Genomic DNA, 24,157 nt, shown 5'->3' on the forward strand with positions numbered 1-24,157 from the left:
GGACGGGTACGGGTCCGCGGACCGGCGGTTGGGGACCCCTGGCTTAGAGTGTTCCGTTAACCTGTCATGCATGTTTTTGGAAGGTGGGAGGAAACTTGAGTACCTGGAAAAATCCCACGCAGGCATGGGGAGAACATGCAAACTCAACACGAGAAGGCCAGAGCTGGCATCGAACCCTGCAGTGTCTGCGCTATGAGGGTCTGAAGCTAACCAGTTGAGCACTGCTGCTCATATTTGACTTTAATTCCGCTTGAAACATAAAGCACACAATGAACATATGTTGAGATGTTAATGATTGAACCATGAAGATGCTTGATCTGTGACATGAGTCAATGCTGTAACGTCTATAGTTTTGAAGTATCAGGAAAATAACATCAATGAGAGAGACGATTGTCTCATTTCTGCAAACGTTTGTCTTTCCTCTCGCCTCGCTCCGCTGTCAGTCTCCCCGTGTCCTTGATGGGATTTCTGGTGGAAGCCGTTAACATGTCAGCAGAGGAACGAGGACCCAGGAAGTTACAAATACAGAAAAAAGATCAGAAGCCTGCATGCGGCACCATATTTACGACTGTAAACACTGGCACCATGTGACATTGTGTTTTGTGCATTTCCATGTCACTTCACAGACACATTCTTTTGCATTTGTAATGCATTCAACTATTGGTGTACATGGTGAATACAACATATATGGCCAGAGCTGTATATGTGCTTCTGTTATCATGTTGTGGTGCATAACTCCTTCGTCAACAGTGTGGGTGGTGCGGCTGCAATTTGACTGATAAAAAAAAATAGTGTTTTGCGATTCACCCTGGGTGGCCTTCAGCCTGCTATTGAGAGGTTTGACAGGATCTACAAAGCAACACCTAGTGGTCTGTTTTCCTTCATGTCAGTCTTGTCAAAGTTGTAAATCAACATGCCATATCTAAATCTATGAACTACTTGCTCATTGGGTTGGCAACTTTTGAGGATACGTGGCAAGAAAGCAAAAGTACATGCAAACCCTTACATTACCTTACTGTAGCTATGTATTAGCTCTGCACAATTAATAGCAATGTCACAGGATTTCACCAAATAATATCTGTCAAAATGCAAAAGCATGGCTGGAAAGGCCACTTCGACGCCTGAGTAAAACATAGCAAGAATTTTGGAAATCGGATGAAGCATTCTGGAGAAATTGAGCTTTTTATGTATGTGGGTGTGATGGGCCTTTTTTTGGGGACGGCTTTTGTCAAAAAAAAAAAAAAGGGAAACACCTGTTTTATTGCATATGGAAAATCTTGTTTCAAAAACACCTTCAAATTCAGTAAAACAATATAACATCATTATTTCTCAGCATATCTCTGCTAAACCTATTAAACAAAACACAATGTATTGGGCCATGTTGAATTTAATTTTGAAATTAGTTCTGAAGAAAATGCTCAAGGCCTTAATTAGCATATACTTTTTTTTTAAGGGATGGACTCTATTTTTCCCCCCCAAGATAAAAAAAAAAAATCATCTTATTAAGCTAGTCAACCTTTGTCAGAAAATATGAAACCATTATATCATGAAAAAAATAATGCCAGCCTTGGTTGCCATGGTAACAGGCACTCGCCAAGTGACTTGGGTCTCGTAAGCCTATTTCTCAAAAACTACTGGATGGATCAGGTTGAAACTCATGCACAGACTTATAAAGCTGTTAGGTGCAACTCTGCAATTTGCTGTTTCATGGTTAATTTTACGCAATATTTGCCTTAAATTGTAAGACACCCTCCAAAGCGCATCTTTCATAACCGTGAGAACAATATCTTCGGAAATTATTATCATAAATGGTCAAAAAAAAAATCTCATTTGCATTAACGAAAGTATAATGCAAAGGGTGAATATTTAAAGTTGCTATGTTGAGGAGATGGTTCACTAGATAGATCAAATTTAGGTGCGATAGTTGCCACAGAGTTGATGATGTTTTATGGAGAAAGCTCGATTTCGTTGGATCAGCCTATCTCCATGCAAAATGGTGGCATTATTCAAAAAATGACTGAAGACATTGTTGACATTTCCTTGAACGGCGCAAGTAGTAGTATCCAAGTAAATTCATGCGTGCCAATGCTAGAGTTCAGCGTCGACCGATCGTCGTAGGTAACTAAGCTAATGGGTTGATGCTTGTAGAACTACAAGACCACGCAATCGTTGGCATTTTTATAACCGCCACAAGAAAGGCAAAGTCAATCAGCCGCATATTTTTTGTCTTTCTTTCTGTGACATCAAGTAGGAGCTGTTGGGCTCGCCACGTCATTAGGGACAGTGAGCATACGGTAGATGTAGCCCGTCTGTAATTTTGTGTCGTTGAGGGGGCTTTGTTCTTTGGAAGAGACAAACATACATTACGGAGTTGGAGAAACTGAGTGGATCCCTCTGGAACTCACATTGTTTGTTTGGTTGTTTTTTTTTTTTTAACTTAGCCCGAGGACAGAGCAATTGAACGTGCAGGTCTGCACGTTCAATTGCAGACCGGTTTTGTCTGGTTGCAAAAGCACTTTTTTCTTTGTTCAACCCCTTCAGAAAAGACATCTTGGATATTAACATTTGATGTAGGTTTCAACGGACTGAAATCTGAACAGTGTCAGAATACTCTGCCAGAAAGACTTAATTTTTAATCAATTTAAGTGTTGTTGTAACAATGTCCACAGCTGCAATCAAAAGTTCAATTTTGTCTGCTAGTCTTCTTTGATTGGCTGACAATTTTCAGCCAAAAACATGTACAAGTAATCTTATACAGGTCGAAATTCATAAGTGAGCTCCAACAGGTCTTCTTAAAATTATTTTGATGCTTCAAACTGCGTCACTTACCCTTAAAAAAATCTACAAATTAAAGATTATTCATGAGAAGAGCAGTGTCGGCATCGGTCATGTACTTCAGGAGGCAATTGTCTCATGAATGTATCTGTTATAGGGGATTTTAAAGGCGTTTGAAGTGCAAATTATATGGTTTTTTTTCCCCAGTTGTTTGTTTTTTTTGGTCCAGAAAATTCCACAGAGATGGCGATGTTGCGACTATTGTACTCCACAATCGCAACTTGGCTGCAGTGTCAAAAGGGTTGACTTCTTCCCATATGCTTTTAAGGTCGAGTGAGAAGTCTGAGCACAGCCCTATGGTCACTCACCCACCTCACTGCCCTGCACCTCAGTGACAACTCATTGTCACGCATCCCGCCAGACATTGCCAAACTTCACAATTTGGTGTACCTGGATCTTTCATCGAACAAGATCAGGAGCCTGCCAGCAGAGCTCGGCAACATGGTGTCTCTCAGGTGAGCCGTCTGTTTTTTTCCATTGTCGCTGCATTTAGACAGAATGCACTGAATTCAAATTTTTTTTTTTTAAATTCTGTTCGATTTCATACAATCCCCCTGCCGAAATTGACTTTATTGTTAAAATTCAGTCTTATTTTACTTTTCATGTAAATTAGAGAGAGAAGGAAAAAAGTGTATGTTCCTGTTGATCAAATAATACTTTTTCTTTTTTTTTTCCATCCACAGGGAACTGCTTTTAAATAACAACCAGTTGCGGGTTCTGCCGTTTGAATTGGGAAAACTGTTTCAGTTACAAACACTGGGGTTAAAAGGTCAGTAGCAAATTAACATCAGGCGCAGCCAACGGTTCCTTTAAAATTTATTTTTTTTTTCTCTCCGCTTTGCCCACTATAGGAAACCCACTTGCACAAGAAATTATGAGCCTCTACCAGGAACCTGACGGCACGCGAAGACTGCTCAACTACTTGTTAGACAATCTGGCGGGGGCTATCAAGCGTAGTAAGTAGTTTTTCTGCATACCTCTTCTCTCCATATTGGAGGCATTTCTGTCTGAATTGCCAATTTATGATGCGAGGGTAAATTGTGCATAAAATGTACCTGTAATCATGATTTTCCTCTTTTTCAGTACCAACAGAGCAGCCTCCGGCTCGGTCGTGGATCTCTCTGCAGGAACCAGACCGAGCCCGGCCATCAGGTGAGTCAACAGGAGGAATATGAGTACACTTTGCCAATTTTCTGTGGTTAAAAATTAGCCAATGCAGCTCATGTGTATTTATGTTTATTTATCGACAGAGGGCTGGGTTGTTTGGAAGAGCATAAACATCAACTAAGCATGCCACCCACTGAAATAATAGTTGTAATTTTACACCGTGGTGAGGTGTTCCAACATTTTCGAGAATCACTGAAAGTTATGATTCACGTCTTCCCTTGCCCTCAGGTAGCAGCAATGCAGACCATTGTTAGTAATAAAAATGACTTAGAGAATAGTACAGAGGAACCCTGGCTATTCAGGACCAGACTGGTGCAGTCTCAACCAAGTCCTGTTGCATGAAGCCTTCTTGAAAGAGAGTCAAAAGGTCTTCTAAGACAACTTGAACAGTCCAATTGCGATCGACTCAATGCCCTGAGAACAAGCATTTTGCAACGCTGTCTTCATCCGGGCAGCACGGCGCCGTAGTGGTTAGCATGTTTTTCCCTTTAGTTTTCCATTTTGGGCTTTTGGATTGACTCTGCCATTTACAGCCTTTGAATTTGTCAACAAAGTTTTGATTTACACACAGTAGAAACCGCAGTGGACGGAGCAAATTGAACAATCCTTTTGCTACTGGACCGAAAAATTATTTTGCTCAACAGGCTATTCGTTCATTTGAACGATAGGATTCCTAAATGAAATTGCAGTCCTGCCTCATACTTGCCAGTAGTTTCAATTTTTATCCCCAAAAACAAGCCTATTGTCACACGTGCTATAGTGGCATTAGTAAACTCATATTTGTTGACAACCAAAACATCATTCAGCGTCATGAACAACCCTGGTTCCTACTTATTTAAAACTGTATGAGAGGATCTAAGATGTTTTCTATGCTTCCCTCCTCTTGCAGCACTGTTTTCTGTCATGTGCTACAACGTGTTATGTGATAAATACGCCACAAGGCAGCTGTACGGCTACTGCCCTTCTTGGGCTCTGAACTGGGAGTACAGGAAGAAGTCCATCATGCAAGAGATTATGGGCTGCAGTGCGGACATCATCAGTTTGCAGGTGATGTGTATTATCGTCCCTTCTGTCATACTGCATCTTTTGCTCCGTTATTTACATTTTTACCAATGTATCTGTCATCACCTTCTGCTCACCATGTTGCCCACTCTGACTCATGTTTCTCCTTGTGAAACATAGGAGGTGGAGACGGAGCAGTACTACAATTTTTTCTTGCCTGAGCTGAAGGAGCAGGGTTATGACGGGTTCTTCAGTCCAAAGTCGCGAGCTCGGACCATGTCAGAGTCGGACCGCAAACATGTCGATGGATGTGCGATTTTCTACAAAACAGAAAAGTATGTTGTCAAGTTTTCGAAGTATTCTTTTTGAGAGAATTGAGCATTGTAAATGCCTTAATATGGTTGTTTTTCCAAACATTTCACCCAAACGTGAGTTTTTGGAGTTATTGTGGTTTTGTGATGCGAGAGAAAATTTGAAGTTGCTGCGCGAGTGAAGTGAAAAACAAAATGGAGCAACTTGGTTGGGTTCTGTAAAACCCCTTCATGTGGGGAAGGAGAGCTGGAGCTGCTGATGCGTTTTCAGTCACTTGTTCAACGTAATAGTCAAAAGCACTAAACCAAAATAAGGACACTCGCAAAAAGCTGCTGTCTCATGCCCAGATGTGCACATTGAACTACGGCTACAACTAACAATTCATTTATTAAATGAATCACATACAAAAATAGTTTATTTGGAAACTTCCATCTCCCGGTTGCCCCTGCTGTCTGTGTGTGTGTGTGTGTGTGTGTGTGTGTGTGTGTGTGTGTGTGTGTGTGTGTTTGATCCACCGTTGTTACACAATTTCATGTTAACCTATTGTCTCACGTTCTGGGTGGCATTAGTAAACTCGCATTTGTTAACAACCAAAACAAATCACATAGACTCTCTCACTCTCGCTCTCTCGTTCCCAAACTCGCGAACAGAGTGATGCGTTGAGCATCTGGGAAACAGGAGACCTTAAGAGTAACAGAACTTGATTTTTTTCCCACAACACCTGAACTGGAGCACATAATAAACGCATAACTCAGTTCATTACAATGTACTGTTATAGTGCTAAAAAATGTGTTCCTTCTAATCTTAATGGTTTTAAATTATACCATACTAGTGCAGCAAAGCAAAATGTTTTGAATAAAGGTTAGAGTAAATAGTTAAGAAACAAAATTTGTTTTAATTTTCTTAAGTGCAGTTTTCCCTTCTGCATTACATTATGTACATTAAAAAAGCCTTGATAACTGAGAAGTTTGAAATATGTCTACAAGTATTTATTTTTGTATTTAATTTCAAGCCAGTTCAGTGTTTATAATTTTTGGCTCGATTTTTAAAATGTTTTACCGTATTTTCTGCATTAAGACGCACCTAAAAGCCTTCCATTTTCTTAAAAGCTCACGGTGCCTTAAAATCCGGTGCGCCTTTTGTATGGTCATTACGGTACTGTCAACCCCAAAATGGCTCCTTGCTGGAGACATGCTTACAACGCAGAGTACAAACTTAAGGCGATCGGTTTCGCGGTTGGTTAAGTGAACTGTGTCGCTGCTTTATTAAATAAGTTTTACTGACATCTGATCGTCGCTGTATAAATCAGACTGTAGTGTCGTGTTCTTTTGGCATTTCCTTGAGCGTAGCTCCATCTAGTCGATGCATTGGCGATTGCGTCTTATTATGCGGTGCGTCCAATATATGAAAAAATTACAAAATAGGCCATTCATTGAAGGTGCGCCTCATAATCCAGTGCGCCGTTTAGTGTAATACGGTAAACATTTGCAACCGAAAACGTTAAGGCCACAGTATTGCCTTTAATTTAAGGTGCACCATCATGTAGAGCAGTGGTTCTTAACCTTGTAAGAGGTACCGAACCCAAACAGTTCATACGTGCGTTCACCGAACCCTTCATTGGTGAAAATAAAAAAAAGATTTTTTACAAATTCAAGACATTAAAAAAAACACATTTATGAAAAACAGAAAAAAGTTAATAAAATGACATGGCATAAGTACAGTGATCCCTCGCTACTTCGCGGTTCGTTTATCGCGGGTTCAGTAATCGCCGATTTTTTCAAACATATAAAAAACATTTTTTTTAATTTTATTTTTTTTAAATATACATGGAGTACAGTACTGTATATGTTGCTCTACGGGACTCGCTGTTGTTTTGCAGCTTCTCGCGGACCGTTTGCGGGCTTAAAAAAAATTTTTTTTTTTTTTTTTTTTACCTGTTTGTTAATTGGACGCTACTTCGCGGATTTTCATTTATCGCGGGTGAGTTTGTCCCCATTAACCGCGATAAACGAGGGTTTACTGTATATATATTTTTAAAATTGTATGACGTACTATCATGACAGTCACACGTGACTACTGAGTGAACTAAATTTCCCGCAGCACTGATTGGACAAGCAATGTAATGTAATCATCTGCAGCCGTCAAACACCTGAGACCGATTCACCGAACCCCTAATGTTCGATCGAACCCAGGTTAAGAGCCACTGATGTAAAGACATGGCAGGAATGCTTGTAAAATCTGAATGTTGAATGTACTATCATGTTAATTGATGATGGATATATACAATAGGAGCAGTTTCTAGATGGTATGATATGCTGTGATTTACATATGATCCAATTTGTCGACAAATCGCATCTACAATAGGTGACTAGTGAACTAGCAAAATCATTTGTGGCAGCCCTACTTGACACACTACTGATTAATCCTCACCCTGTTCCCCTGCATCTCTTCATATCCAGGTTCAGTGCTGTGCAGAAGCACACAGTGGAGTTTAACCAGCTGGCAATGGCTAACTCGGAGGGCTCAGAGGCAATGTTGAACCGCGTGATGACGAAGGACAATATCGGGGTTGCTGTATTGCTTGAAGTCCGCAAAGAGATGATGGAAGTGTCCTGTGAGTAGATGCTACCTCCATATACTTGTGTACTTATTTGAGCTTTTGTCTTACTTCTGGGTCACTATTTATTCAGCTGGGAAGTCACTGCACGGCATGGAGAAGCAGCTGCTGCTGGTAGCCAACGCCCACATGCACTGGGACCCGGAATACTCTGACGTCAAGCTGGTTCAGACCATGATGTTCCTGTCGGAAGTAAAGAACATTGTGGACAAGGCGACGCGCAGCCTCAAGTTGTCCTCGGTCTCCGGTGAAACCAATGGCATTCCACTGGTGCTCTGTGCTGACCTCAACTCTTTGCCTGACTCTGGTATGTAACACAGCGGTGCTTGGAATGTGTTTGGAATGGTTGGGTTGGCCCGTTGTGCAAATCTAAATTAAATCAAGGACAAAGAGAGTGCATCATGATCACTTTCAAGAGTAATTGGGCACGCATTCTGCCAGCGATAGCAATATATAGACACATACTTTATTTATCCCTTGAGGGCAACTCCAGTGACACAGCCAGAATATTCTCAGCGACACCACTAAAAGAGAAACCTTCAAAGACAAAATAATAACAATAAACAAAAACAAATGCACCATTTGAGGGACCCCAAGGAAAATGTTACATTAATCCGAACAGAAGAAAAATAAATATTCATGGTGTTACCTGTTGACCGTAATAAAATTGCCACCTCAATTTTGAAACGACTAGTATGAGTACTCTAATGGTGGTACACTTTCACTTGTAAGATGTAACTTTAACATCTGTCTTCACAAAGTTGTTGAGACCTTTGGACTTTGCGCATTTCTTAAGAGGGTTTCTGCCTCCCAATGCAGGTGTGGTCGAGTACTTAAGTACGGGTGGAGTGGATTGCACTCACAAGGACTTCAAGGAGCTTCGCTATAGCGACAGCCTGACCAAATTCAACTGCAATGGCAAGAGCAGCACGTCCAACGGCAGGATCACCCACGGCTTCAAGCTGAAAAGCGCTTACGAGAACGGCCTGATGCCTTACACCAACTACACGTTTGACTTCAAGGTAAGCAGATTTTCTACAGAAAGTCTAGGTCAGTGGTAGCCATCATTTTTTGCGCCATGGACCAGTTTCAAGTCAAATAATCATTTGGCAGACCGGCATAGAAATAAGTAAAAACAAATTATTCAAAAGGTGACTCCCCATTTCGCTGGATGGAGTTGTCATATTAAGCGGGAGCCCTGAGCTTGTCCTCAGTAAGCCGAGCCTGTCTTGGGGTAATTCGAGATGACGACGCCCAATTTTATTTTATTCATGTCCAAGTCTATTTGTGAAATTTGTTTTAGTTGTCACCAATACAAATCTTGCTTTACTGAGACAGTTTATTGGATTTAAAAACAAGGTACAGTGAAATATGAGATTGTGAATCTATTGTATTCCCTTTAGCGTAGCTCCATCTAGTGGATACATAATGCAACCACAGTCACTATCGTAGCCTCTATTTTATGCGCCTTACAATGCAGTTTTAAAATAGGCCATTCATTGATGGTGCGCCTGCGTAAAATACAGTAAGTAAAATAGCAAGGTGATTTAACCCCATCATTCATCTTGATATGTCAGAAAGACCATATTGTTTGGACCACGAAAGAAATGACCCAAAAAAAAAAAAAAAACAAACTAGGTCACTTTAAGTGCGTGACCTTCATCACCGGAATTGGCAAGCAGTCAGCCGACACTTGCAGCTAGCGATCAGATCTGTTAAGAGATAAAAAAATATATATATTTACCGTATTTTCCGGACTATAAGTCGCAGTTTTTTTTCATAGTTTGGCTGGGGGTGCGACTTATACTCTGGAGCGTTTTATGGGTGAAATTATTAACACATTAATTATATCATTTCACATGTTATTTTCACATTAAACCATAAGAGGCTGCTCTAGACCTGTGTTGATAAAACCACGATGAGTCTGACGTAAGCGACGTAGAAGAGGAAACGCTGCATCTTCTACCTCTGGAGTTGGTGGAGTTGCTTTAAAGTGACACAGAGGATGAAGATTCCATTGGCTTTAGTGATTTGGAGTGACATTGATGGTTTGGTGAACTTGTTAGCATGTTCTTTATGCTATGGTTACCTGAATAACTCTTAATGTTACTTGAACATACCAGGCACGTTCTCAGTTCGTCGTTTATGCGTCATGTAACGTTAGCATATCGTACAGTTATTCAGCGTGTTGTTTTCTATTTTATTTTTATTTTAAATTGCCTTTCAAGATGGCATGTAAGTTCTTGGTGTTGGATTTTATCAAATAAATTTCCCCCCAAAATGCGAATTATACTCCAGTGCGACTTATATTTGTTTTTTTTTTCTTTTTTATTATGCATTTTATGGTTGGTGCGACCTATACTCCGGAGCGATTTATAATCCGGAAAATACGGTATATATATATTTTGAACATGCAGAATGCAACCACAGCCACTAAGAGAACAGTATGATACAGTAACTTGTGAGGAAAAAAATTGCTAAATTAAGACCATCTGTAAATACAGTCGAGGGGAAAAACCCCCAGAGCGAAACAGAATGACAAATAGTATAACATAGGTAATGACCTACCTGCTTACACGTTCAAAAAGGAGTAGGAGGAAGCATACCAGTAAACTTAGATTTTCCAACCTTTCCCCATATCTTCATAATTAGTTTATCCCACTCTTTAGGAATATTCATATCTACCTATACATTAAAATAGAATGCAAGACTGTCCTCACTATTCCAATTCACAATCCATCTTGTGCAACAACACCATACTTAACCACCAATATACAGTCACCGACCACTTTATTAGGTACACCATGCTAGTAACGGGTTGGACCCCCTTTTGCCTTCAGAAATGCCTCAATTCTTCGTGGCAGGGATTCAACAAGGTGCTGGAAGCATTCCTCAGAGAGTTTGGTCCATATTGACATGATGGCATCACACAGTTGGCGCAGATTTGTCGGCTGCACATCCATGATGCGAATCTCCCGTTCCACCACATCCCAAAGATGCTCTATTGGATTGAGATCTGGTGACTGTGGAGGCCATTTGAGTACAGTGAACTCATTGTCATGTTCAAGAAACCAGTCTGAGATGATTCCAGCTTTATGACATGGCACATTATCCTGCTGAAAGTAGCCATCAGAAGTTAGGTACATTGTGGTCATAAAGGGATGGACATGGTCAGCAACAATACTCAGGTAGGCTGTGGCGTTGCAACGATGCTCAATTGGTACCAAGGGGCCCAAAGAGTGCCAAGAAAATATTCCCCACACCATTACACCACCACCACCAGCCTGAACCGTTGATACAAGGCAGGATGAATCCATGCTTTCATGTTGTCGACGCCAAATTCTGACCCTACCATCCGAATGTCGCAGCAGAAATCAAGACTCATCAGACCAGGCAACGTTTTCCAATCTTCTTTTGTCCAATTTTGATGAGATTGTGCAAATTGTAGCCTCAGTTTCCTGTTCTTAGCTGAAAGGAGTGGCACCCGGCGTGGTCTTCTGCTGCTGTAGCCCATCTGCCTCAAAGTTCGATGTACTGTGCGTTCAGAGATGGTCTTCTGCCTACCTTGGTTGTAACGGGTGGTGATTTGAGTCACTGTTGCCTTTCTATCAGCTCGAACCAGTCTGGCCATTCTCCTCTGACCTCTGGCATCAACAAGGCATTTCCGCCCACAGAACTGCCGCTCACTGGATATTTTTTCTTTTTCGGACAATTCTCTGTAAACCCTAGAGATGGTTGTGCGTGAAAATCCCAGTAGATCAGCAGTTTCTGAAATACTCAGACCAGCCCTTCTGGCACCAACAACCATGCCACGTTCAAAGCCACTCAAATCACCTTTCTTCCCCATACCGATGCTCGGTTTGAACTGCAGGAGATTGTCTTGACCATGTCTACATGCCTAAATGCACTGAGTTGCCGCCATGTGATTGGCTGATTAGAAATTAAGTGTTGACGAGCAGTTGGACTGGTGTACCTAATATGCTTCCAGCACCTTGTTGAATCTATGCCACGAAGTCTCAGCCATGTTTTACTCATTTTCACTGCATCACTAAGCCATCAATATAATAGTTCCAATGTCCGTTTTACAATATAATACTCTCCAAACCTTTATTTACCCCGTAACAGTGAGCTATTCATATTCAAATAGTATTTCTACCTAGCAGTATCATAACCTTATTTTACCTGTAAAATCACAATTATAGTAATGTCAAACCCAGCCTCCCTTCTTCTCTGTACCGCTCCGAAATATTTTTATAGATTTTATTTTTGAACTTAGAGATGTCATTGTTGAAGTTCCCAATTTAGGCCATTCCGTATTTTTATTCCACAGACAGAAACGCAAAAACGTTTCATCATTGTTCTTGAGTATTTTGTTTTGACCATTATTAATTAGAACCTCCCTCCCCAAAACACATTTTGTATATTACCTAGTGGTAAACTATTTCTGGTTTTATAAATTGATTTTGCAGTTTTAAATTCTACAAGATCAGCATACTTTAGGACTATAAGAATGGTTGTGTGCCGTCGAAATCCGACGTTATGGATGATTCTATTTTTGGCAGTATGTACAATGGTTGTAGATCAGCGTTTCCCCCAGACTTCTGAACACGAATTTAAATATAACTGCAGTGAACAGTACAGAATGTGGAGTGATTTCTGGTTGAGCACATGATCTGCTTGTGCCAGGACAGAAATGTTTCTTGAAAGTTTGGGTTGGATGTGTTCTATATGAGGTCTCTTATCAATTTTTAACCCCAAGGAATTAGATTTTATTTACTCTATTTATACCCTCTCTTGATATCTTTATTTGATTGATTTCACATTTCCAAGTAGCATTCATTTTGTCTTCCTTAAAATTACGAACTTGCTTTCATCAAACTATATGGCATTTGTGTGTGCAACTTTTTTGGAATTTATTGGCTTTTCTTCTGTCTAATCATTTGGCCTTTTAATCTTTCCAAAGAAGCTTCCTCCAAACTTTGTCGTTTTCACACACCCCCAAAAAACGGGCAAATTTGTGATCTTATCAATTTTAACATGTACAGAGGCACAGGTGGATGAACTTATCATAGAGTCATCCATTGGCCATTATGTCAGGCAGATATTATCAGCTACCATTGTTATTAGGGGTGGGCCTACTCAAATAAAATAACAAAAAGAGAGTCCATTATTCATGAATTACAGCTTAATCTTAAACATCCAATGAGGATGAATGGAGTGCAATCAATTCTAAATTCATCAATACAGATGATTGTATATGTGTATGTTGTTGTTGTACGCTGTGTGCACACAATTGGATTTTCTCTGTTTGTGTTCGGCGGCTTTTGTCGCGGAGCGGGAGGCGGGAATGGCCCAACAGATGGGCGACGCCCCCCGACCGGGCCTTTTCTGAGCTTTCAAGAGCCCACACCGCTCCTCCGGTGGCAGGGCTGGTGTTGTGCGTCGCAGACACACACATTTTCTATGGGTACTTTGCTCCGTGCGGCTTGGCATCGGGATTTAGCGCCGACATTGACAAATCTGAAAGATTCAGGGACAATGTTACTCAAGGTTCCACTCTGTTTTTGATTATCGATGCCCAACCCTATAGATAAGCGGCATTTACTGAAAAAAAATTGATTTAAATGCATATATTCATTGAATCCCACCCATTTTCACTAGAGCAAATCCCTCACTCCCAGCCCTTTTACTTGACTGATTTAACCTGACATGTATCAATGATGTTATCGATGAATTGACTTGGACTCGACTTATAGTCAACCCAAACATGTGCTGAGCACGTCGATGGGACTACAATATGTAATTAGAGTATTAACTGAAAAAAATGTGTCTCCTTTCAGGGTGTCATCGACTACATTTTCTACTCCAAGCCTCACCTGAACGTCCTGGGCATCCTGGGCCCCCTGGATCCTCACTGGCTGGTAGAGAACAATGTCAGCGGCTGCCCGCACCCTCACATCCCCTCCGACCACTTCAGTCTCTTCACCCAGTTGGAGCTGCTTCTGCCCAACTTGCCCCCGCAGGTCAATGGCCTCCATCTGCCTGCACGCAGGTAGTGAGTCCCTGCCACTCCACCAGGCGGGAGGGTGGGGGCTCTCTCCCTGTCTGACCACGTCCCCTCCCACGACCAGCTCTTCCCTCTGCCGCCCGGAGGAGGAAGGCAAAAAAGGAAAAAACACAACCTGTAAAATATTCGTACAGTGAGGTCTGGCCAACAGGGATTTCCTATGATGTTATAGATATTCTATATTTTTCTTTTTTCTCTCTGTCTTTTTTTTAACTGCTCAATTCAGTACACTTTGTGGATCATAATTTGTCTTTTGGACTCCCTATTCCCACCCATCCATACTCATTGCTGTCTTGTCACGCTACACAGGATGCTAGCTCATCCCGCGTTTTTCGACGCGAAGGGAGGGCCACGTTTAGCGGAGAAGCTTCCGAGCTGATGCTGCGTGTGCGCGTGTGTCTGCCTGTTCTGTATAAACCTGAAACCAGCAAAGATGGCAGACATGTCACTCTTTACACATGCATCGGGCCGGTAGTCGGGAGTCGAGACGGAAGCTTTTCCCACTGGCATTCAGTGGTGCTTGGGGCCCATCGAGTGCCCACGGCCTCCTGTGGTGCTACACCTCCGACCCCGGCCCAGCCTCCGGTCCCACTGGTGCAATGGCTCCGACACCCACAGAGCCACCCAACGGTGCTGCACCACTTCACACAGCCTGGAGGGACGCTTTGAGAAACAGCCACCAACCTAATTTCAGACTGTTTTGGGTGTTGTTGTTGTTGTTAGTCTCGTCTTACTGCTATGAAGCACTCTCAGCCTGCACTTAATTTTGGGTAAGGGCCATTTGGGGCTTGTGGTCTTGATTTGGTTCTAGTCAGGAAGCGAGGGAGCGAGTCCTGGGTGGTACGACCAGCATTCCTCTCACTGTCCAGCTCAACACACACACACACACACACACACACACACACAGATTTGTAGCACTGTCTTGACGGCCAGTAGTGACACATTCCCGCTCCTTAAATCCCACATACACAACCTCGCATGATATCAGTGTATTCAGTTCTTTTGTTTTTTGTTTTTTTTTTTCCTCCAAACGAGTGTTTGTACAGAATCAAAAGCGTAGATTCAGTCTTTACATGATTGTATATGAACCACAAAAGACCTGTTTTCTGGTGTTTTTTGTACCAAGAGTAAATTATGATCCCATTTGAGAGATTGTATGTAAACTATGACTAAATTTTTATCACGTTCATGTCGCGGTGAAACTGATAACCAGCTTGTACAAACAACATAAGCAGAAGAAGAAGAAGAGGTTGTTCATGGCACGTTTGTCACAACTTTGCACTCCTTTTGAGATGAACCGTTGCGTAGCGTATCTGTTGTTTTTAAGACCCCGTCATTAATGATGTTGATTTGGTTTGTTTGTTTGCGGCGATTTGTACGTAGACCAGCCCACCCTCGCATCAACATACACACACTCCTATGTGACGTGTGACTGACGCCCAGTAAGAATCCCCCATGTCCGAGCAAACAATGTGCCTCATCGTAGCAGTCGTTGTCTTGCACTACTAAACATTCGACAGAAGCCTGAACAACCTTTTCTGCTTTTATTTTTAAATACTGTCGAGACATTTGTGAAGATTTTATGTCCGTTTGTGTTTTGTTAAAGTTGGTTCTCCTTTTTTACGAGCCTTGACGATGTTCTTGATGTTGTGTATATTCCTTTTTTGTTTTTGACCCGCATCCCCAATAATCAGGTATTTGTGTCACCCCACCACCACCACCAAACACACACCTTCGCTCTTTAGGATCAGGTGTGTCTTTTATGAAGTCATCAATTGTACATTTATACAGCTCTGCTACTTTGCTTTCACAGCAAGATCATCTCTACATTTCCACCCCAATCTTTACTTAGTTGAGCTGTCATTTTAAATCCCTCTTGAGCAACCACTTTGTATTATTGTCACACACATGCACACACGCATCCAGTCGCTGCAGCTACTGTGCCATCTGTGGACCCCCCCCCCCAAAAAAAAACAACACACATTTCTCATTTGGTTCCTCCCCAACCCAAAATGTTGGCAGCGGCCTGGCTTTTGATGTCACGGGAAGACGAGCACTTAGTAGACCCCGCCCCCACCACATCGCTGACATTTCACCACTTTGTTTTAAAGCAATGGAAGCAAAGAAATAGGAAGTATCAAGTTAGTCCTCAGAGGTCTTTCTTGTGCTGTTTCTTTGCATCCTGTTTTTAACTGAAAATCAACAGTGTCCACTTTTTTTTTTTACTTCCTTTTCCTGAATGGCATTAGTATTGTAGTAGATGAAAAAGCTAGCTTTTTTTGTAAAGTGTGAATAAAAGATGTATCTCATGTTTCCTTTCTAAAATATTGAATTGTGTTGATGTATAAATACTGAATTCTACGACGGTATTGTTTGCTACTTTTTAGTACTTTCCCATCGTACGCGCCGATCCCGCCATAAACCAAATCCTCTGTAGATTATGTGTACAGGAGTTGAATGTTCCGGAATGAAGGACGGGGCGTTTTGGCATCAGGAAGTGTGACTTTTTCTTTTTTTTTTTTTTTTTTTTAAATTTGTGGTTTTGTTACCTTTCAGCTTTATTGCGTATATTTTGTCTGGCACTAGCTGGAGAGTGCTAGTGCCTGAAGGTGAGGGCAGCAGAGCTGACCTCCTCGTGGCTGCCGAGTCTATGATGTGCCGCTGGTCGCCAGACTGCTCCTGTGATCATTTCTCTCTTTTTTTTTCTTCTTCCCTATTTCATAATGTCCCATTGCTTGATTTCGCACGCATCCCTCGCGAAGGGAGACTGCCGCCTCCGAGGGCCGAATCGCAGAGCAAAACCCGTACGATCGTGTTGTGCTTTGTGATGTTTTTTTTTTTTTGTGCTCCTTTGGGCATAGACTGATCTATTTCCCCCAAGCTGCATCTTTTTGTTGTTGTTGCAGTGCACACCAAAGCTGCTCGTAGTAACAGATCATACCCCCACCCACCAATCCAAGTTATGTGAAAAGAACTGACTATATTACTTTGTTATAATTGATTGCATCCCTTTCAGAAAAACGGCAATAATACTCAACATTCAAACACTTTTTAAAGGCATTTTATGTGGAGACTAATGTAGCTTCTTTCATCTTTTAACACTGCGCTCACCGTTGTTAGCTGATACATTGATTTCACCTGTATATTTGCTCATCTCCTTCCCTTGCTGACCTCGTGCTAGTTGTTCAATGATCAGGATTGTCTATCTGTAGTCAGCTGAGTACATTTTATTGATCTGTCACTGTGTTCATGCACTGGACCAACTATTGTTTACCATTCATGAAATACCAGCAACAACAAAAAAATAATAATTAATAACCGACTATAAAACACTTGCACAATGTTGTAGAATGTCCATTAACCCAGACAAGAAATCAAGGCAGCTCTTTTCAAATCAACGCATATTACAGTATTTGAAAAAGGAACTGAATGGTAAACAATGTTTTCTGTTGTACACTTAGCCGTCCTCTCAATTCTCTTGGACTAGTTTTGTACTTTTTTTTTCATTGACTACAGGTTCTGCTTGTTTCCTTTTCACCAACCTATGTATTTTCCTACTTGTTCAGAATAAATTCTATATTATCTGTTTCAAGCTGTGTCACCTTTTATTCTTTGCAATGAATATTAGAAATAAATTCTATGTCCTCATCTGGCCTCATTTTCCTATTTCATTCTCTGCCAAATGTTCTTACTATCAATGTTTTAATGATAAGCTTCTCTAACTTATCCCAGTGTACATTCAGTACAAGTATCAGTTTTCCCCAAGTAATGCGTGAACTCTACTTAATTCACAGATACCCCCTTCCCCATATGACTTGCTTTAAAGTTATGTTTCACTGAAAATAGAATGATAACAATACTATTTAGAATTGGAGTACAGTGGAACGTTCACACACAAACATGTAATTGATCAGCTTCAGTCACAAAGCGTTTTTTTTTGTTTTTTTTTTTTTTGTCAATGGCATTTGGGCTCCAGCATCGCCCCACCCTTATCTCCACAAATAATCAGTTAATATCCACTATTGAAAATGATAAGCGCACTTTTACCGCCAGCAGGTATTAAGGTGTACAGGGCTCTTTGGCGATCCCGAGTCCGGACATATCGTCTTGAGGTTATGACGGTGGTTCTTAACCTTGTTAGAGGCACTGAACCCAACCACTTCATATGCACAGTCACCGAACCCTTCATTAGTGAAAAATAAAAACTTGATTTTTTTGTTGTTGTGTTTTTTTTTCTTTTTTACAAATTAAAGACATAAAAAACCGCATTTATTAAAAACAGAAAAAAACTTCAAGACATAAGAAAAAATGTCAAGACATAAGTATATATATTTTTTTAAATTGTGCACAAAATGAACCAGCCACTGATGGCCAAGCGAGCGTATCATAACTAATTGACATGTTGAGTCCGGTATGTCCTACCTAACCTCCATGGCAGAGGCTCCGTCGAACCCCTGAGACCGATTCACCGAACCCCTGGGTTCGATCGAATCCAGGTTAAGAACCACTGGGTTATGACATCGTAGGCCATCATCCCAATCTATCACAGAAAATAAAAGAGAAGAAAACAAACATTAGGTCATCTTGCGGCACGCTCAATAATCGTTTTAATGATTTTTTTCCAATTTGGTTTCATATTTATGGCCTAGAAAAAAATGTCCATGCAAACATTTCCTGTAATTATGACTGTAACACCTCGTCAGCGAAGGTGACGGCTCGTGATGTAGAGTGCCGATCCTTATACGTTTCGATTTACGTGCTGTTTCGTTGTCACGGACCGAACTCCGTCGTAAATCAAGCAACCCTGTACGTATATGAGAATAGCGTGTAGACTCACTTGCGGACACTAGGTGATGCCAAAGTTTCATATGTGAGCTTGATCCACGAGGATAGCTCAAATTCCAATGTTGAGGAGTCAAGTCTGTGTGCAATAAGCTGTGTTGGAAAAGAAGCAGATGGAACTACTCTATTTACAATGACGCCACATATCTTATGTATACATAGTTGGAACAAAAGGGGGTAGAGATAAAACACATTTTGAAATTTAACAACCATGTGAAGAGATGGAAATGAATGTTTACACAGTATACTAGGGTCGACTTCTTGCAGAGGTGGCAAAAGTACTTAGACTTTGTACTTAAGTATTGGTACAAATGCTTTTCGTATTAAAAAAAGACTATTGATCGAAGTACGTTACTGAAGTAGAAGTTTTAATCGAGCTCAATCAAGTTCTCTGCCATGGCTGACTTTACCTCTTATTTACATATTAGAACATATCATGTCATCTTCCATGCATGTTGAAAAAAGTAAACAGCCTATTTCGACAAAGTAGGTAGTACAGAAGTATAAATCATTCAAATGTAGGGACTTATTTGGAAAAAAAATCAAGTACAGATATCTGAAAAATCCACTTAAAGACCCTGTGAAGTGAATTCAGAGATTTGCTTTAAAAAACATAATTCATGTTTGAAAATAACTGCTGAAAATGTGTGCAAAGACCGAAGGCTAAGTAGTGCTCAATTTTCACCATCTCAGTTTTCCTGATATTTTGGGGGCGTGGCTAAACGTGTCCCCCCCCCCCCCCAGCTATGCCGACATGCTGAAAATATATCTTCCCTTCACATCGTCCACTGGCTGCACCAGAGTGCCTCATTGTCAGCTGTGAGTGCATGCAGGTCACGCAGACAAAGGCAAAAAGAGTGAAAGGTGTTTGGGGGGGGGGGGTAGACTTGACATTGCCGAGGTTATCTGGGCAATTGAAGACGACCTTGTACTAACCACCGTGAGTCCGTGTGAAAAATAAGGCCGGTATAACTGGTTTCGGTACTCTCCCATCCCTGGTATTTGTACGTCTTGACATCCCATCAAATCATTGGTGTTGTAATGGTACATTCACCTGATGTTGAACTAGGCAGTGTGGCTTCATGTCCCATTTAATTCTATTGTTCACATGAGAAATAATTTTTGTCTGTCTCTATTTGTGCCCTGTGACTGACTGATGACCGAGACTGGCTTTCACACCAAGTCATGGTTGTAATAGGCGGGACAGAAAATGGATGCCTTGAAACTTTCCACTACTGGCTTTTAGCCCTTAAGCAATCAACAAATTCCATCTTTTCGGTAGCTATGTTGTCAACATGCTATAATTGTATTATCCCAAGTATGAAAAACTAGCTTTCGACCATCTAAAATGAGAGTTACATAATTTGTCTGAGCAAAATTCATCCAAGTATCTGACTGGAAGAAGAAGGGTGCATTTGTGGCTGACGTCACTTTTCATTGCTTGGCCGGTGTTGCCTGCATTCACTGTCGCCTTTCGTTTTGTGTTGGCTGAAACTGTCAAGTCCTGCTGCAGCTGGGAGCTTTGGCATGGACAATGCCACAGAGTCATGATTAGCAAAGTTTTTCAGGGACTTATTTAAAAGTGTGAGACCTATGATCACGTCCATGTTTGTGTGTGCATGTGTGTGTGTGACCATTCCAGAGGATTTGTTGATAGACACACTCCTCCTTTTTCCTCATCTCCTCAAGGTTGGCAGACGACAGCTTTGGTGTTGACGTGGCAGCGCTATTGGAAAGCCTGTGAAGTCCTCTCACACATGTACACTTTCAATCTCTCTTCAGTTCATCCTCCTCGACTCCCCACTAAACCACTTTTTAAAAAAAAATCCTCCCTCTGAAATTCCCACTTGTGTCTACGTGTGCATGCATGGGGCCATTTGACTGAGTGATGCTCTGCCAACTCCCGCTAACACGCGTCTTTGGCTTTCCTGCTGACAAATCCAAGTTGTGAGGATCCAAGTAGTGAGATATATGAAATATAAAGCTCGGTGTTTGTGTGTTTCTCATTGGGGCTGCCAGACTAGACATGAAGCCAGAACAGAAAGAGGCGACAATAAATTATTCCTGTTTATTTCTGCTGAGTGGAAGTCAACAAGTCAGTGTCACTGAGCCTTCACAGACAAGAACCAAAATACGGAGGTCTTGGCCATGGAAATGAGACCTGAGAAACACTGAGTGCTCTGCAATTTAAAGGGGGTCCACAGGTACTGACATTCAGGGCGAATTAGCAAATTTCCTAAGGATTCCGATCAAAGCAGGCAAAGGACGGATTCTCAGATGTTTGTCAAGTTTTCCTGAACCTTTATCCTGTGGTTTTGGGTATGTTGTGAGTCTTTCCCTTGAAAATCATAAATGTCAAACCTGTTTAACATTTCTAGTCGCAAATCCTTAAATGTTTGGTCCAAAGGTAGCCATTTGTGGACTTTAGCAATTACTTTTTACACTAGAATTTTACAGGTACATGGTGTTAATTACTGAACGGTCAATTGATAAGTCAGGCACTGCCTGATCTTTCATTCATCCATCCATTTTCTGATCCGCTTATCCTCACAAGGGTCGCGGGGCATGCTGAAGCCGATCTCAGCTGTCTTCGGACAGTAGGCGGGGTACACCCTGAATTGGTTGTCAGCCAATCACAGGGCACACAGAGACGAACAACCATCCGCGCTCACACTCACACCTAGGGACAATTTAGAGAGTTCAATCTGTGTTTTTGGAATGTGGGAGGAAACCGGAGTACCTGGAGAAGACCCACACAGGCCCGGGGAGAAGATGCAAACTCCACACAGGAAGGCTGGAGCCGGAAGCGAACCCTGCACCTCTGCACTGTGAGGGTGGACGTGCTAACCAGTCGACTACCGTGCCCCCCTGCCTGACCTTTGACTCATTTTAAACAATCCTTTGCGGCCCTTTAGTTTTTGTATTTGAGTACCCCGGGTGTAATGTTTCTCCCAAATCATTCATCAATAAATTCCTTCATCAATAAAAAAGTGACAAGGAGAAACCTTACAGCTACAACGTGGTTACCGGAGAAGCTGTTAGTTGGCCGAGCACGGTTTCTTCTTTGTATTTTCCTGCAGTGTGGATGACTTGTGGCACCAGGCTGCCTCTCACTGGTCAGTTTTGGTCCTACTATAGCCAGATGTGCCCCACTTTGCACAATATTGTTTGGAACTAAAACAAAGCAACACTGTGTTGATTTGGTCACTCTTTCAAAATTCAAACTTAATGGATCTCCAAGTTGAAATTTTAACATAGCTTCATGAAAAAAAACCTGACAAATGGACCATGTTCTGTGCATGAACACTTCTCAAACTGTTTTGACTCAATGGATTTTCTCTATACAGCTGCGAGTGAGGATGGCATTTAACACTGGCAAGAGTCTGATGCAAGCATGTGCACATGGATTTCTTTGCAGGGTGGTCAGCTGTCATCACGGCCAGATGTAAAAAGTCAGAAACGGAGTCACTTCATGTACGTTAGGTTAGGGTGCAGCGGGGTCAGACACAAGACCACTTGCCATGACAAGGCTGTATTTCATCTCTTCTGTGTTTTTTTTTTCCCCCTCCAAAGTTCCTTCATCCTGAGCCATTCAAAGGCTGTTTCCCATTACTCTCTTTTATTGGGATGATTTGGGACGAGCCTCCTCGAACATATTTTAGGATGCCACGTGCTGAAAAACTTGAAAAACAATGAAAGCTCTCCAAATGGAAGACAGATTTCCAATGTATCAGTGTTTTGTACTTTGGTGTGCACTGTTTGTGCTGTGCATTGAACGCACCACTCGGCTACTGTCTGCTGACAAACCACAGAGACAATGTGATCATGGCTATGAGTTAAACCAGAACAATAACAAGGAGTCATGCATGAAATGTATCTGGTACAAATAACATGTGGCAACAAGGAAAATAGCACCACTTTGAAGAAAAATGGACAGATTATGGTTTACGGAACACGGATTGGAAGATGCCGAATTTGACCTCCTATTTTTTCAAGATGCCACAAGACAAATAAACTGCGCTTATGCATCCATCAGTCATATATAGTGTGTGCCCTCATTAGGGTCACGGCCAGGGCCAAGGGCCAGCTGGAACCTGTCCCAGCTGCCCTTCAGGCGGAATGGACTCAATTACAACCCTTTCTTTCATTGAATGTATTCATTTTCATTCAGTTACATTTTTGGGTTGATTCCCATTAATTCCCATTCCAACTCTGAAAGTCATCCAAAACCCATATCTTATTAGATTGCGCACGTTTACCTAATTTTGTGGCTAGAGAGTGTTTATTACGCACCAAGAGCCAGAAAGGAAACAGGGCAACTTGCCTGTGAAGCCTCGCCAAGAATTTGCAGCACGTATTTTGTGTAAAGAAGTGAGATGTATATGAAAAAAAAATGTGTTCGTTGATTTTTCTCAAAACAAAGCAATGTTCTGTGTTTCCTGCGTTTGTTTGGAGTGGAGGTGTGAGCAGTCAGACGAGCTGGCTTGGCGTGCTGCGTTGGACCGAACCAAAGCTGCACTTCATCATGTAATATTGTTACATTCGCTACTTAGAGAGTAGTTTCACACGCACATATTGTAAAGATGAAAGTGAGCATATAAAAACAAACCGTTTTGGTTGAGCCTCAGTGGAACAAGATGACAGGTTGTTCCATGAGGCTCAAAGCTGCTGAACCATTCTTTTAAATTACAGGTGAGCAATGCATTGCTATGTCTCCGTCCCTGGCCAATAAACATGTAGTGTGGCCTGAGCAGAATCACGACCTGTCATCTCTTTGTGTGACAGCTTGTCTCTTTTGCTGTCTGCCTCCGTCTTCAGCTCGGCTAATTGCTCTCGAAGAGTCGAAGAGCGTTCAGCGGTTTGACCCAAATGTCCAGCAAAAGTATGCACAATCAAGCATTCGCACACACAAAAAAAAAAGGCCTTCGAAACACAAATATGCATAAAATAAGGTTAGTTGTCATGATTATTTTCTTACCAAATCAAAAGTTCCTCAGGACTCGCCCGACCGAGGGTCGTAGGTCAGAGCTACCTGGTAGATATAAAGCTTGGTTTTGCCAGCATTCCGAGTTGCCCAGAGTCTCGTGGCCTGTGCTGGTCTACAGTCCCAATAACAACAGTCGAATCCAGAGAAAGGAAAATATGCGACTATTTGTGGCTGGGTTTTCCGATCAGTCTTAGTAGTACAGCAATGTGTGGAACTAGCAAAACCTTGAATATACCCTTCAGTGGTCTCAAGAAAGGGTGAGTTGCACACTCCAGGGACGCCAAAGTATCAGCAGATGGCATCGAGGTTAGGACGGGAAGCAAATGGA

General features: G+C 41.7%; 1 protein-coding gene across 2 annotated transcripts in view; it reads left to right on the plus strand.

The window, feature by feature from the left end:
- LOC109518774 (CCR4-NOT transcription complex subunit 6) overlaps nucleotides 1–17,592 on the plus strand; it is a 21,206-nt gene extending 3,614 nt beyond the window's left edge. The window contains exons 3-12 of one of the 2 annotated variants that reach the window (XM_019874832.1): nucleotides 3,104–3,290; nucleotides 3,519–3,604; nucleotides 3,687–3,791; nucleotides 3,919–3,987; nucleotides 4,892–5,049; nucleotides 5,185–5,339; nucleotides 7,776–7,930; nucleotides 8,007–8,240; nucleotides 8,753–8,955; nucleotides 13,774–17,592. In XM_019874832.1, coding sequence (XP_019730391.1) covers nucleotides 3,104–3,290; nucleotides 3,519–3,604; nucleotides 3,687–3,791; nucleotides 3,919–3,987; nucleotides 4,892–5,049; nucleotides 5,185–5,339; nucleotides 7,776–7,930; nucleotides 8,007–8,240; nucleotides 8,753–8,955; nucleotides 13,774–13,989 — 1,568 coding nt within the window. In that variant the 3' untranslated portion in view covers nucleotides 13,990–17,592. The remainder of the gene's footprint in view (nucleotides 1–3,103; nucleotides 3,291–3,518; nucleotides 3,605–3,686; nucleotides 3,792–3,918; nucleotides 3,988–4,891; nucleotides 5,050–5,184; nucleotides 5,340–7,775; nucleotides 7,931–8,006; nucleotides 8,241–8,752; nucleotides 8,956–13,773) is intronic. The other variant, XM_019874833.1, reaches the window with a different exon arrangement.
- The last annotated feature ends 6,565 nt before the right edge of the window (nucleotides 17,593–24,157 follow it).

Source organism: Hippocampus comes, unplaced genomic scaffold, assembly GCF_001891065.2.
Source record: "Hippocampus comes isolate QL1 unplaced genomic scaffold, H_comes_QL1_v1.1 scaffold118, whole genome shotgun sequence".
In the NCBI taxonomy this organism is placed as follows: domain Eukaryota; kingdom Metazoa; phylum Chordata; class Actinopteri; order Syngnathiformes; family Syngnathidae; genus Hippocampus; species Hippocampus comes.